Source organism: Macrobrachium rosenbergii, chromosome 13, assembly GCF_040412425.1.
Source record: "Macrobrachium rosenbergii isolate ZJJX-2024 chromosome 13, ASM4041242v1, whole genome shotgun sequence".
Lineage (NCBI taxonomy): Eukaryota > Metazoa > Arthropoda > Malacostraca > Decapoda > Palaemonidae > Macrobrachium > Macrobrachium rosenbergii.
Genome location: NC_089753.1, coordinates 6,195,803 through 6,210,135, shown reverse-complemented (window position 1 = coordinate 6,210,135; position 14,333 = coordinate 6,195,803). Strand labels below are relative to the sequence as shown.

General features: G+C 42.8%; 1 protein-coding gene across 1 annotated transcript in view; it reads left to right on the top strand.

Moving 5' to 3' along the window:
• ND-39 (NADH:ubiquinone oxidoreductase subunit 39) overlaps nucleotides 1-14,333 on the top strand; it is an 86,722-nt gene that overhangs the window by 62,031 nt on the left and 10,358 nt on the right. Inside the window, exon 7 of the mRNA XM_067114128.1 lies at nucleotides 668-851. Coding sequence (XP_066970229.1) covers nucleotides 668-851 — 184 coding nt within the window. The remainder of the gene's footprint in view (nucleotides 1-667; nucleotides 852-14,333) is intronic.

Below are 14,333 nucleotides of genomic sequence, written 5' to 3'. Positions count from 1 at the left end.
ATGAGCGCCACCAGAGACAGTATCTACCTGCAACAGCTCTCTCACCAGGTAAGGAGCAACAATTATCTCATCAATTATAACATAAGCCATTGTCCATGATTCCCCACCACTTTTCAATGTGGAATCAGATAATAATTACTGGTTAATTTACATATATAAAAATGACATTTTTATGATAAAATTAATTTTTATATATACTTATCCAGTAATTACGGACGGAGTCCACCCTCCTCCCCACACATGGACTTTTTTTTGCATAAACAAATTGTCGTGTTGGCAATGTTGTTCCTCTTTCGTACCCCGAAAGTGGATGGGGCATAGTCACTTACACAAAACAAAAGAATCGCTGCTGCGGAATACAGAATTCTAACTGCCATTCGAGTAGAAACTCTTAGCTAAGTAATTACTGGGTAAGTATATGTAAAACTTAATTTTATCATAAAAATGTCATGTTTACGATAAACTTTATATACAAAGACCAGATTGTCTTGATAAAAAGTGGTATTACACACACAAGCTAAATACAGTGGTGGATGCCTAGGCTACCTTTGTTGAACTCCCAAACGAATTCAACTTGAAAATGAGCTGTTGGAACAGCACTTGTATACACAGATTGCACATTATGAAAATTATCTTTTGAAGTTGAAGGTTTCTTTGAATATTCCAGGCCTCGCCGATATGAACTTATTGAGTTGATAGACTGGTTCAACCGGGTGATGAGGAAGACCCCTGAGCAGGGGTATGCATGTTATGACATGAAGTGGGATCCATTGATTAAGATAAAAGCTCAGCTGACAGAATACCTCCCCTCATGGCCTGCAAATTATCTGACACGTGACAAGATTGAGAGAGTAAGTGATTTATTTATAAGTAATTATTGACTAGTAGTCAAGTCCAAAAAAAGCATTGCTTTGTGGTAGAGCTGGTCAGCTTTTCAGTGCATAACCAACTTATAAGTAAATTTTGTAACATAATCATATGTCGATATATATTCTGTAACATAATCATAATTGTGTATCGGTATTTCTTTTGCATGTGGTTATCACAAGGGAAAAATAGTAATGTAGTACTGTAGAGACCATCTTATCCTGAATCCTCAGGACCAAGATTGCTCTGGATACTGATCTTTGGCCTAAGGTAGTGCTTAGGTTAGTTCAGTTAGCCTCGTCAGTACTATAAAAGTAAGAGTTTAAGAAACTTTGTAATATTTAGTAGAGAAAGATGAATATTAAATTCACTAGAACCTGACTAATTACTGAGTAGGCTATCATAATATACTGTGGCTTCGTGATTGCTATAGGACTTAATGGGCCCTCTTTGAGACACCCAGAACACTGGTATTTCTAGAGTTTCAGACAAAAAGCTGAGAAGCACGTAAAATATATTTGTACATATTTTGTGATATAATTGAATGGCTTCCCTTTATGTTACATATAAAATTCATGTATAATTTTTATATATTGATATTTTATATCTTTTTGGATGTTTAGTAAATTTGTCGAGTCAAAAATGACAGATACTGCGCATTACTGCCTGCTGCCAGAAAACATAGAACTTATGGTTGTTGTTTTCTCAGTCAAAATACCTTACCAGAAGATATTACCAAATTATATGATCTTATATTGTGATATAATTTCCAGTCTTGTGGTTCTTAGAACTATCATAATATTGGGAATCTACCAAATTTATTTTTCACACAAAATATCTTCAAAGGAATAGAATTTTAAACTGTCAAAAGTAAACTAAAAAAATCAGTTACTTTATATCCCAGCGTCTAAGACACTAGTTTTTCCTGAAATAAGTCTGAGAAATTTACTATGCATTCCTAGAGACTTATGGTTTCATTTTAATTAGGCCTTTTTAATTCCAGAGGAGGGTTTTTTTGTTAGACAGGGAATCAAAAATCTCTTTATGTGACCCTCTGAAGGAATAGTATAAAAAGGATTTTGACAAAGAAAAACGGCTTCTGAGTGAGGCCCGTGGTCACCCGTGAAATAGCTCATCTAGCAATTTATTTCTAGGCAATTCCGCTAGATACCAGTAGAAAGCAATGAAATGCTGGAGTTATTACCTCAGAGCGAATCCACCAGATGGAGTCAGGCGAAAAGGGTGAACTACAAAAACACGGAACCTTATCCTATAGAGATTCCTAATGTCAAAAGTCCCAACGAGGTGTCAAGGTGTTTCCATGCACTACTGGAAGGACTGTATACAAGGCAACACTAGCCGTATTCATGTTAGCACCTACCCTACTAGAATGTAAAGTTTATCAAGGAGGGAGAGAATGAAAACAGGTGGTCACTGGTGATTATCGGCCCTCTCCAGAAATAGATTTTTCCTTTGTCAAAATCCTTTTTCTGGATCAGTCCCGTGTCACCCGGGTGAAATGATAACAGAGAAATAAACATCATTCTTATGCTATTAAAGACTTAAATAGAAACGATGAAAACTAGGAGAATTCTACCCTGAACATTAGTAGCGTCCTCTAAGTTCATGTAATGAAATAATGTGCGGTCACCGCTTCCAAGATCATGAGCTTAGAATAGCACCTGAATAGGCTTCTGTGACAAGAAAATACTTCCTAATAGCAGACCCAATGACAGCGCCCCCTTTTTAAAAGGAGGACCTGACAAAATTGCGCAGGTCCTGTCTAAAAAAGCCTGTAAGGAGAAACTGGACACAGAAACAGACCTTGTAAAAGGAGTGTTATTCCAAGGTGACCACCAAAATGAGGACCTTCAATTGTAGATAGAAAGTTAGTGAGGAATCTTACACACTACCCCTGATGAGGGAAACCAAATGATTGGTTCCGCTTCAGACAGGACAGACAGTACAGGAAAACTAACACTAGCTAAGCTGATTAAAAATGTTTTGGGACTTCTTAACAAGGAAAGGTAAGAACAAGATGATTGTTGGTTACCAAGCTAACTCCAATACATTACTCAAAGACTTGTGGAAACTAATGTGGACGGAGTACTGCTCTAGACGAACACAGACCTTAGGGATGAAAAAGTTAAGAGCCTGTGAGTCTGGTTCCAACAAAACACTTTCCTCGAAATAATGCGGCCATCAGTACTGTAGCTTCAAAACAATGTGAAGAGTGCTAGTTACTAACTGCAGAACCATACTGCAGTAGAGTAGGATCCCTTAACTGATTTCAGGAAAACAGTAATAATAACAGGACCAATATCAGTTTCCTCCTAAACTGTAAAGACTACAAAGACCACAAAGCCAGGACATCAGGAGTTTGAGGGGCTGACGAGGCTGAGTTTATACCAGACGGACAGCTTGATAGTTTGTGGCTGAATTGGGTTGCAGACCTACTTCCAGGCCCAGAAAAAGGTCACAAGACTACCTGAATGACGCCTCCGCTCAGACTATTCACACCAGGAGGCCCGATAGGGAAAAAGCAGTGACCTTTTTTTGACCCCTACGAAGGGCGGTAGACAGAGGTACTGTTAAGGCCTGTTGCTATGGAGAAGAATGAACCATAACCTGAACGAAGCACCGAAACCAAACCACTTGTTTACGCAGCGACTAATGCTGTTTTGTTCAGAACTAGCCTAAAAGGAAACCTCTTTGGGGGAAGAAGTTTCAAGGACAGGAAGATTGTCACCGCCTCCAAAGCTGATATGGAACTGCTGAACGCGGACCGAATTAAGTACCATGTACTTATTGGGCCAAAAATATCCACCTCACCCGCCCAGAGAGGACGGAATAATTGAGGCTGAGGGGAAAGCCGGAGAGGAACTGACTTTGGTAAGTACTGATAGCACAGTAAGGCGGAGGCCACTATTCAAGCAGGAGGAATCAGGGAGACACGTCCCTGACTCCGCCATACCCCGGTCATAAACTCCAGCTTTGACTTCAGAAGGAGAACCATCACTGAAGCAAACTGGAGAAAACCCAAGACCTTTTCTTGGGCACGGCGAGAGGTATGCTTGAGTTGATGAAATGATAGGACGTCCTTGCTATCTCTTTCCACTTCCACTGATTCATAACTACGTGGAAGGCTACCTCCTCCTGGAACTGGGTGGATTCTTCCTGGTTACTTCTAGAAGCCCAAAGACTCTGTGAAACCAATTATAATGACCGGCGCCTCAGGCAATTCCCGATGCTGGTGCCCAAATGAGCCAGGCAACCAGATATGCAGCTACAGCCTCCTATCACTGGAGCTGTTGAACTACGGTATTGTTCAAACTGGTAAAGACTCTGAGCCGCATTGAGGAGGGCATGAACTCAAGGCACGCCTGCTCCTGAGTCTGAATCCCAAGAAGGATAGGACCTTTGCACCAAGATGTGAAAGGAAGGCTGAAAGGTCTATAGAGGGTTATGGCTCCACTGGCAAGAGTAGATCCGAACTCACAAGACTGTAAGCAACCGAGACTTGGCCGCATGAATAAGGAAAACAAACGGGACACACGCCCCGAAAATTTTCCAGTGGAAGGGAACTTTGGCAGACTGAAAAAGCCTGGACAGGCCATTCACAAAGACCCTGGTGAACTTCTGGCCGGAGGCTGGATTGAACTCGATTAGGGGAGAGGGTTAACAGTCCAGCTCCACCCCGCCCTGATATCATACTCTGGGCCCAGGAACTGAAGTTCCATTGACTCAAATGGCACAGCCCCACCCATATGAGAAATACTACAGGGAGGAGGCTTGATTGCCTCCCGTGAAGCGGATGCCTTCCCACTCGGAGGAGTAGGATGCCCCTGCTCCTATGATAACCCCGAGGGTCAGGAGCCTGGGCCAAATGTCTAGTGAAAATTTTCCTTAGGTTTTCAGATGAAGTAAAGAAAACCAAGGAGGCAAGTGGGGAGGCAGAGACACACGGGTGTTACAAGGGGCTGATAAGCGGCTGAACCCGCACACATCGAGGTGGGAGGCTGGGAGTGAGAGCTGACGGCCGTCTAGGGCAGAGACCTGAAGAGCCTGCACCACAGCCTGAGCAGGGGCCTCTTGAACTACATGAACTTCTTGCCGGACTTGGGACAGGTCCCGGCAAGATCAGACCGTTTCTGCTCGTAGGGTAGACACCCATGAGAACGGAGGCTCTGGGTAACATTAGTAGCCCCAGACGGGCTGTAACAACGCCCACCTGGGGAAAAGATTAATTCTCCAGGTGAAACTGTTCACAAGATTTTCAGCTCACATGAACGGGCAAGCCTGACTTACCCCCGTTTCAGCTTCCGAAATTGACCTGAAGCTTAGGGAGCTGTACGCTGAATAAATTAGAAGCGTAGTCCGGGGTTAGAAGATTCACTGTGAATGTATCTGTGATATCTGTCTCCCGGAAATGCCTCAGCGATACATTTTCAAAACAAGCCTGTTGATAAGAGGGGCTACATTCGAGCAATAATAAGGTAAGAAACAGGCTCTCAAAGAGAAAGCACGGTAAGACCCCACAGCTGGCGTGAACTTGAATTCTCCGCCTACAATTGCTAGGAGTTCCTAGGAGACGATGTGTCCAATTTCTAGCTGAGGGCTCACTTATGGATCCTGCCAGACAGATGCTATGTTCGTTTGGACAGTCTGGTAAAACCCGATAAGAGGATACCAGACCGAAGGGGAAGAAAATGCCCTTCACCAACTCCTCTCGCGGTGCCCACACACTCCTATTAGAGGGTGCCTTCATGCTAGCCATAAAGGAAGGCACCAAGATTCCCAGACTGGGAGGGGAAAAGAGGTGAGGTGTCCGAACGATAGAATTCGAACGGAGCAGGACTTCTAACAGGCGATCATTGACAATGAGTCTTGAGATTAATCTCGATTTAAGCTCCTGGAAAGGGAAGGCACGACCATGTGGTAGATAGTTAGTTTAAAAGGTTGATAATGACTCAAATCGAGCTCCCTTTATATGGAGGACCCTGTAAAAGAGTTTTCAACAAAGGAAGGAGGGGTAACCGCCTTGCTTTGTTTTGGGCCGTGTCCTTTCCAGAAGACAAGGCCAAACTCGTAGATGGCAATCGGGATTAGAGATCCGAGACGCCCTCGAGGGGCCTCGGAGCGGTCTTCTTGGTTTAAAAAGGGTCTTTTGTCTTTTCTTTTTTTATTTTTTTTTATTTTTTTACTGACTTCACCTTAGTGACGGTAGGCCAGGAACCGTCGAAAATGGATGAGAAGCTAACAAATCCCCTAAAGGAAAAGCTTGCCTTACCTAATTCCGAAGAGCGAAAAGGTTTGCTCTCACTATTCCCGCGACCTACTTATCGCCCGGGACGTGGCGTTCACAGGTCCGAGAACGAGACAGAAGGCCGCATGTTTTCAGAAAAACTCCTCCGTAAAACAATTAACTTAGCTTAAGAGTTACGAGACTTGAGGCCGCCCAGGAGGGGGAAAATTAGGACCCCAGACAACCGGAGGAACAACTATTAATAGTTATATAAGACGGAGTTTGGCTAAGGAAACCGATAGGTGTATATGAACCTACCAATTTACCGAATCTCTACTGAAACGAGTTTATGGAGGAAATCGATAGGGCGATATGAAACCTACCGATCCACGAGAATCTCGCCCGGATCTAAACACCAAAGATTAATCATTAATAAGCCACAAGAGGCGGAGAACCGATAGGTTTATATGAAACCTACCGACCACCTAGAATCCTGTCCGAGATCGGAGTTTGGGCGGAGTGGAAAATTCTATAGGGCGTATATGTGAGTCCTACCATTTATCGAAAGAGACTATTAATAAGGCCACATGAGTATGGAGCTTGACGGGAGGTAAACCGACAGGTGTATGTGAAATCCACGATCTATCAGGTAGCCTGCTCGAGAGCATAGCGCATACCATACCCGCCGGAAAGCAAACGCATCAATAATAAGCCAAAGGAGGCTGCGTTTACGGAGATAAACCGACTGGTAAATAAACCTACGGATTCATCAAGTAGCCTGCTCGAGAGAGCATAGCGACTTTACAACCTTCCGAGTCAAGAATAAGTCACATGAGGCGAGTTTAAGCGGAGACGTAAACCGACAGGTATATATAAACCTAATGGGTTCATCAAGAAGTCGGCTCAGAAGATAGCGCATTTCATAACCTTCCGTACAACCATAAATCCAAACAGACTGGCGACCGAATGGGAGTTATAGACTCGTGCTGGTTTGTTGCAGGATACGGAGCATTCCTGCACTTGACAAAACCAGCCGAAACATATGAGAAAAGGGCATGTTGAACGGATGCCGAGCAGAGTACCGCAGTACACTAGCCTAGTCAGACCAGGAAACCCTGGAGAAAACCGAGAGAAAACCTGGCTAACAGGGACAAACTCACAGACATAAAACAGAGTCAACGGAATATCTGCCGTATCATGTTTGGAACAAATGTGGAAGGTTATGAACTGTTCGAAGTGGGCGTGACTGAGCCAAGAGGAAAACCCCGAGGAGGATATCCTGAACGAAGTGATAGCGGTGGGGGGGGAATAAACGCCGACCGCTAAACACTAAAACCGCCGTAGCAGTAAGCAAGGAGAGCGCCCAACAAGATAACGAAACACTGAACAGGTAGTAGCAAAAAGGAGGGGGAACGCCGAAAGTAAATAAAGCAGAAGACAAAGTTAGGTGGAAAACGCTAACTGGCCTCAAGAGGAGATCCCTAAAATATGAGGAAAGTAATAAGGTGAAGCACCACTGAAGGGAAATAGTCGACGAAAAGGAAGGGGGAAGGATAGGCCAGGAGGTTGGTAACCCAAAGGCATGACTCAGGGGACAGCACCCGCCCAGAGATTCTCGCAGATCTCCTCGGCGAGTGTAAGCTGTGTTGCACGACAAGAGCGTAGAGAAAAGAGAGAAGGGCAAAAACCTCTACGGCCAGGAGAGCAATGAAAGATAAAAGGAGTGTGAACAGGAGTGGGGGATAGCACTCCCGGTCACCTCCAGGTCCAGGTGGAGTGCCAACTCAGACACACCAAGGGACAATCAATCAATGCAGAGGGAGGGGATAGGCTACAACATCAATAAATATGATAATTGCTCTCAAGCCTTGGAAAGTTAACAAACCTTTAAAACAAACCAAGGGGAGAGAGAGAGCAAAGGATAAAAGGGAGAGAAGGGGACTCTCGATACCACAAAATAATATATATATAGTCGGTAAAAGAAGTGTGAACAGGAGTGGGGAGAGCACTCCCGGTCACCACTGGTAAGCAACCCAAAGAAGGATTGAACTAGGACAGGCTACGCAGGTAAACCCGCTATTCCAGCTAACTTATTTAGGAACATTAGCCTAAGTGAAAAGCCTAAACAGGGGAGAGGTGACGTAGCACATATCCAAGCCAAAACCAAACAAAGGGAAGCACTAGACATAAAACATATGTACAGAACGAGATCACCACATGAAACTCATACTGCATAGATCGAGAACGCCCTCCTAGTGTAAAGATTTTTCCCCGAAGGGAAAAGTGAAGAGCAGCCAACCCTAGGCTAACCTAACTGACGATGTAAAGGAAGGAAGCCTAGAGAGTGGGGGAAGGCTAAATCTAATAACTCAAAAAATTCATAATAAACAAATTTGTCTATATGGTACATGTAGGAGGATAGGAAGGTCAAACACAACATGGACGTGACACATGGGACCGACCTGTGCTAGCTGGTAAAATGAAAGTACAGCACCCCAAAAAATAACAAAAATCAAAAGCATCCAAGCACAAGGTCAAAATTAAATGTACCAATGAAAATCATGTTCCCATACACTTAGAGAAGTGAGTTCAAACAAGGCAAAATAAGCCAAAATAGTTATGCTTAATAGGCCCGAGGGGAACCACGTAGCCTAAAATAGCAAGACAGCACTTAATTCAGGAAGGGAAACACAAAATTCACAAAATAAACAAAATTATAAAAACAGCAAAACAAAGTAAAACCGAATAGTAAATTAATGAAAATAAGATCCCCAAAGGCTATGAGAAGTGAGAGACAAAAATAAAGACAATGAGCGACATGCTTAATGGGCTCGAGGGGGAAGCTCAGAAAGGCCTAAACGCCAACAACACTTCTCGTAATGAAGCCACGATAAAAAGCGAATGGGCCCGAGGGGGTAGCTCGTAGCCTAAACGCTAAACATCACTCTCATAATGAAGCCATGACCGTAATAAAAATCACTCTCGTAATGAAGCTACACAGCGACGCCCGGAGGGGCAGCTCGTAGGCCTAAACGCTAAACAGCACTTCTCGTAGAGTAAATGGGTGCAGAACAAACATAAAATTAATCAAACCCACTAAAGTTAGGATCATTAATGGTAAATATCCCAAACAGCAAGGATGCAAGAAACACAGTACGCATGCCTACCCAAGACCAAGAGAGGTCAAGAGATCACGGGAGAGGAGATCGAGACGAAAGAAATCCCTAATTATTAAACTAAAGGAAAATAAGGAGCCTCAACTGCTGCCTAAAAACAATAAAACACTGGTACTCGCACTGAAGAAGAACTCTAAGTAGGATGCCAAAACTCCAAAAAAGAGCACAAAATAAGGATCACAACGAAATTACGTGTGAACTAAAAACGTGCAAAAATGGAATGTAGCTAAAGTTGCCTTGTATACAGTCCGCGAGTAGTGCATGGCCTTGTATCGCACCTCTCTCGTTGGGACTTTTTGACATTGGAATCTCTATAGATATGTTCTGTTTTTGTAGTTCACCCTTTCCATAGACTCCATCTAGTGGGCTCGCTCTGGGGGTAGTAACTCCAGCATTTCATTTAGCTTTCTCTGGTATCTAGCAACGGAATTACCTAGAAATAAGTGCTGAATGGACTATTTCACCGGGTGACATGGGACCCCGATCCAGAAATTATACCTAGTTAAAATAGTAATGAGCAAAAATATAATTAAAAAATATACACCATCACTAACAGTTCATATTGGTAAGCCTTATTTTAAAAGGCTATTGTAATTAAACATGTTTGTTACTTTTACAGTTGGTAACAATGTGCAAAATGTTTTCAGGTTTTGAAGATTGAAATGTTTTTCTTATTTGTAATATTTTGTTAGTGATGTCATGTTTATAGTGTTTTACAAAGTGTAACTGTGCAGTACAGTGATATTCTGTTATTCTAATATTTCCCGTGGTGATGTTTGGATTTCCTTTATTGGAGAAAAAAAGTGCTGCACAAGAATCTTAAAATACTGGCCTACCTGTAGCCCCATCCATATGCATACACTGAGACACCATTGGGTAAGAAAACTCCAAACAAAACACAGCTAAGCAGTTTATATTGTATACGGTGTATTACTTGGTAATCTATTCAACTTTTTCACTTCATTGGTATGTTGGCTTCAGAAAAGCTTATTAAATATTAAAATCAATGAATGGGTAAAAAATATAAAAGTATTTAAAAAGAGATGAACTGAAAAACTACAATACAGTAGTTCATGTACTGTAGCATTTGAAGCTACAGAACTTAAGGCATTGAAACAGTCAAGTGGACACAGTGCACCAACCAAAAGAAAGCCATCAAGTGCAACCTTGTTGTGTTCATTTTTTTTTTCCAAAAAATTTTACAAGTCAAAATTGGGGTGCATTTTTGAGGTCAGAGCATCTGTGAAATGGGGAAATATGGTAATTTATCTTGAATTCAAGCCTTTTTTTTATGTGATGGCTTTATATATATTATATATAATTTTATCATCAAACAGACTTACAAGTGAACAACCAAAAATGAGGTGTAAAACTTTGTAAGACGTCCATGAGAATGACTGTAGGTAAATGAATAATTTATGTATCATATCAGTGAAATGAAGAGGAAGTAAGCTCATCTCGAAGTGTAATGATTTGTGACAAGTGTAAAATTCCATTACTGGGTAAAGTAATAAAGCTAAAGAAGCTTAATACACACACTTGTAAAGAGAGCAAGACTAGTGTTTCTCTGGAGAAGGAATAAGAAACATAAATGCTGAAATACTGTATAGTTTGTTTATATCTTTAAATACTTTTAGTAATCCAAAGTCTTAGCATACCATGAGAGTGGAAAGTGATTTCCTTAGTGTGCATTTTATTGTACAAAGTACTTTTGTATTTTATAATTATTTATTTCTATTAATATCTGATACGGTGAATATTGGTCAGTCTTTGTATTCACAAAGGCATTGGCATAATAGTATGTTCCTAACAAACAGTATGCAAAATAAATAGCAGCCAGAGAAGACAATCAGCCAGTAAAGTTCATTACATAAATATGCCCAAAGTATTCCTTAATGTTGCATCTTAAGAATGCAAGAGACATTGGCTTTTAAGCATATTTTTTGAGTGGAAAACATCGTAACATGACTAAGTTATAATACATATAGCATCTGATACAGGTAACATCTGAGTAAACCAAAGTTGCAAAGTTTTCTGGCATGTGGCAGAAGTGCATAGTGCTGGTTATTTTTGACATAAGACTAACTCAACACTAAACCTCAATATTGTAAAATATTTCATATGTAGGATGAAGGGATGCTGCTCTGTAGGTTAGTAACACTTAGCACAAAGTTTTATGTATTTCATGAGTTGTTTTTAGCTTTTTATCCGAAGTTCTTAAAGTATTGGTATTTTGTGTTTCTACAGACGAAGTGAAGGTATGGTTTATATGTGAATTCATTAAAAAATATATTGCAGTACACTCCCTGAACACCTGAATTAGCCCTTAATCCCACTAGCCCGAACAATCTCAATTACCAATCCCCATACTGGGAATTTTAACAGCCAGCGTTACTGACGCTGCAGGTAAAATCTTGTCACTGAGCTACCACAACAAACGGTTGGTAACACTGACACAGGTGTGTGCTGACACGCCCACTTTTTGTCAGTTGCTTTCTGTTCGCCCTGCTGAACGGTTGTTCACTTCAGCAGGGCGAGATTTAATCCTATTGCTCGACTTCTCTTTGGTATTTGAGATTTCTGGACTGGATTTACTGACCTTTCTCCCGGATTACGTCCTTCTGCTTGGATTTACTAACTCTTCCCCTGGATTTATGACCTGCTTGGATTTCTCAGCCTTTCTGGATATTTCATCGTGGAACGTCTTTGGATTTGGGTTCACCGGTTCTTGATTGATCATTATGGACAAGTCTTCCTCCTCTCCTGCCACTGCTGTGCCTTCAACCTCGACTTTGTCTGCCCCTACAACCGTGGATGCTAGCACCCATCGCTCCTGCTCGTCTTGCAAGAAACAGATGAGTACTTTGAGACATGATAGACACTCCATTTGTCAGGTATGTAGAAAGATTCAATGTAATGTACAAATGCATTGCAATAAATGCTCAGATTGTACGTTAGAACAGATGGAAGATTACATTTACCATCACAAGTCGTTGGCTAGCAAGAGCGGCAAACGGCGGTCGGATTCTTCATTGCCTCAAGGACCTCAGGCTTCGGTTTCAGATTTAGCGAGCTCAGAGATATATAGTTAAACAGTTAGAAGATAGGATTACGAGTAGTATGACAAATTTAGTAGCTAGTCTTTTCCAACAATTTTCAAGCAAGCGATAGTAGAACCCTAACGGGTGCTGAGGGTAATGGAGAACTGCAAGCCTCCGAGTGGGTAGGTTCTGCTGGCCCCTCGTTGCAGAGCAGACAGTGAAGGACCCTCCCCCCAACCCCCTTGTATGTCTGAAGGACCCTCCCCCAACCCCCTTGTAGTGTTGTTGAAAAATTCAGTGTTGAAAACATTAGTCAGGATCAGGAGCTAGGTATGACTAAGACGGATAGGTTGGGATTAGGTAGTGAGGAGAAGGCATCAGGTGTGCAGAGTCGTTCTCCTGGTGGGGTTTTGGTTTCCAGTGGAATTTGTGCTCCGGCAAAATTTTCGCCTTCATCACTTCTGTTTTGATCCTGCACAAGGATTCGGGTGTGCCTCTTTCAGCTTACAAGAGTGGTTCGCGTGATCGGTCTGGGGATGTGGCAGAATATAATGTAGATTTGTTGGGTCTGTCTAAAGGATATAGATTTTTGGTGAGAGGTTGTTTGTTGAACAGGTTTTCTAACATTAGAGAATGTGACTCAGGAGTGTCTGAAATTTGTGTCGGACATGCTTCAGGATTATCGGGGAGGGGCGGATTCGGTCTACCTTCTGTCCCTTCATTCTAAGGATTCTGCTTTTTCCTCTGGATTATCTGTAGCTTCACCTTCCTTGCCCACATTCCCTGTTGCTCCCCTTTCAGTCTCATCTTTGGCTTCTTCTTCTTCTTCTGACCTTCCTGCGGCTTCCGCATCTTCTGCTTTCCCTCATTTTACGAACCCCGACATCCCCTCTTCTCAGGTAACTTTTTCTTTGTACGCCATTCCTCTGTCTTCCCCCTTCCCTTCTGCCTTCCCTTCCGCAGTCCAGCCTTCTTTGGTAGAAGGATCTTCCGGTCAGGTGAGAACTCGGCTTCGGCAAAATTTGGCCTCAGGTGCTTCAAGTCCAATCTCTTTGGGTATGCGCAACCCCTTGCTTCCGCTTCAAGCATCAGGTATTCCGGGTATTTCCCAGAGTTTGCCGGTCGCTTCTAGTTCGGGTTAGTGATCTATGGCTTTGACTGGGTTTTTCCGCTGCCATCTCTCTCTTGGTCCGAGGTTTCTCTCTCTCTCCACCTTTTCCGCTGTGGAAGCTCTCTCTCTCTCTCTCTCTCTCTCTCTCTTCTTCTTCTTCTTCTTCTTCTTCTTCTTCTTCTTCTTCTTCTTCTTCTTCAATCAACGATTTGGGTCCAGCTCCGGGTACCAGGTTAGGTATAGGTATGCAGCATTCTGGATTTGGCGGTCTGGTTGTAGACCCTTCGTCATCATCTGGGCTTCATTCAGCTCCTCCTCCTTCATCTGTCTTGGACCGTTCGGACATGGCTGAACAGGATTCTCATCCAGAGGTTCAGGAAATTGTGGAGGATTCGGAATGTCCTCGTTCCAGTGGTAAGGACTACAGACGTATGCTTGAGTACGTCACTTCCTTGTACCCTCAAGCAAGAGTTCCGGACCAACAGCATACGTCAAATCAGTCTCTATTCGAGTCGTTCTGTGCCACTAAGCCAACTCCTGTTCCCTTTTCGTGCTGTCTGATTAGGCAGGCCTTGGAGGAGGTGGACAGTTGTCTGGGTTCGGTGGTGACTTCTGATAGGCAGGACATTTCTCTTCTTTCCCCTCGGAAGGCGATCTATTCAGTTCGTGGTAATCCTTCGGCAGGTGTCGGGTTGCCACTCAACGAATCTGTTGAGGCAATCCTATCTAGGTCTCCGGCATTGTCTCACCTTGTAGCGATTTCCTTTAGGGAAGCGGCGGCTCTAGAAGACGTGTTATGTAATCAGACTGAGGCTCTTTCTCACTCTCCGTGGATGTTGTCAGGGTTAATGGGTTTCTTAAAGAATGATGGATATATCCCTTCGGATCTGGGA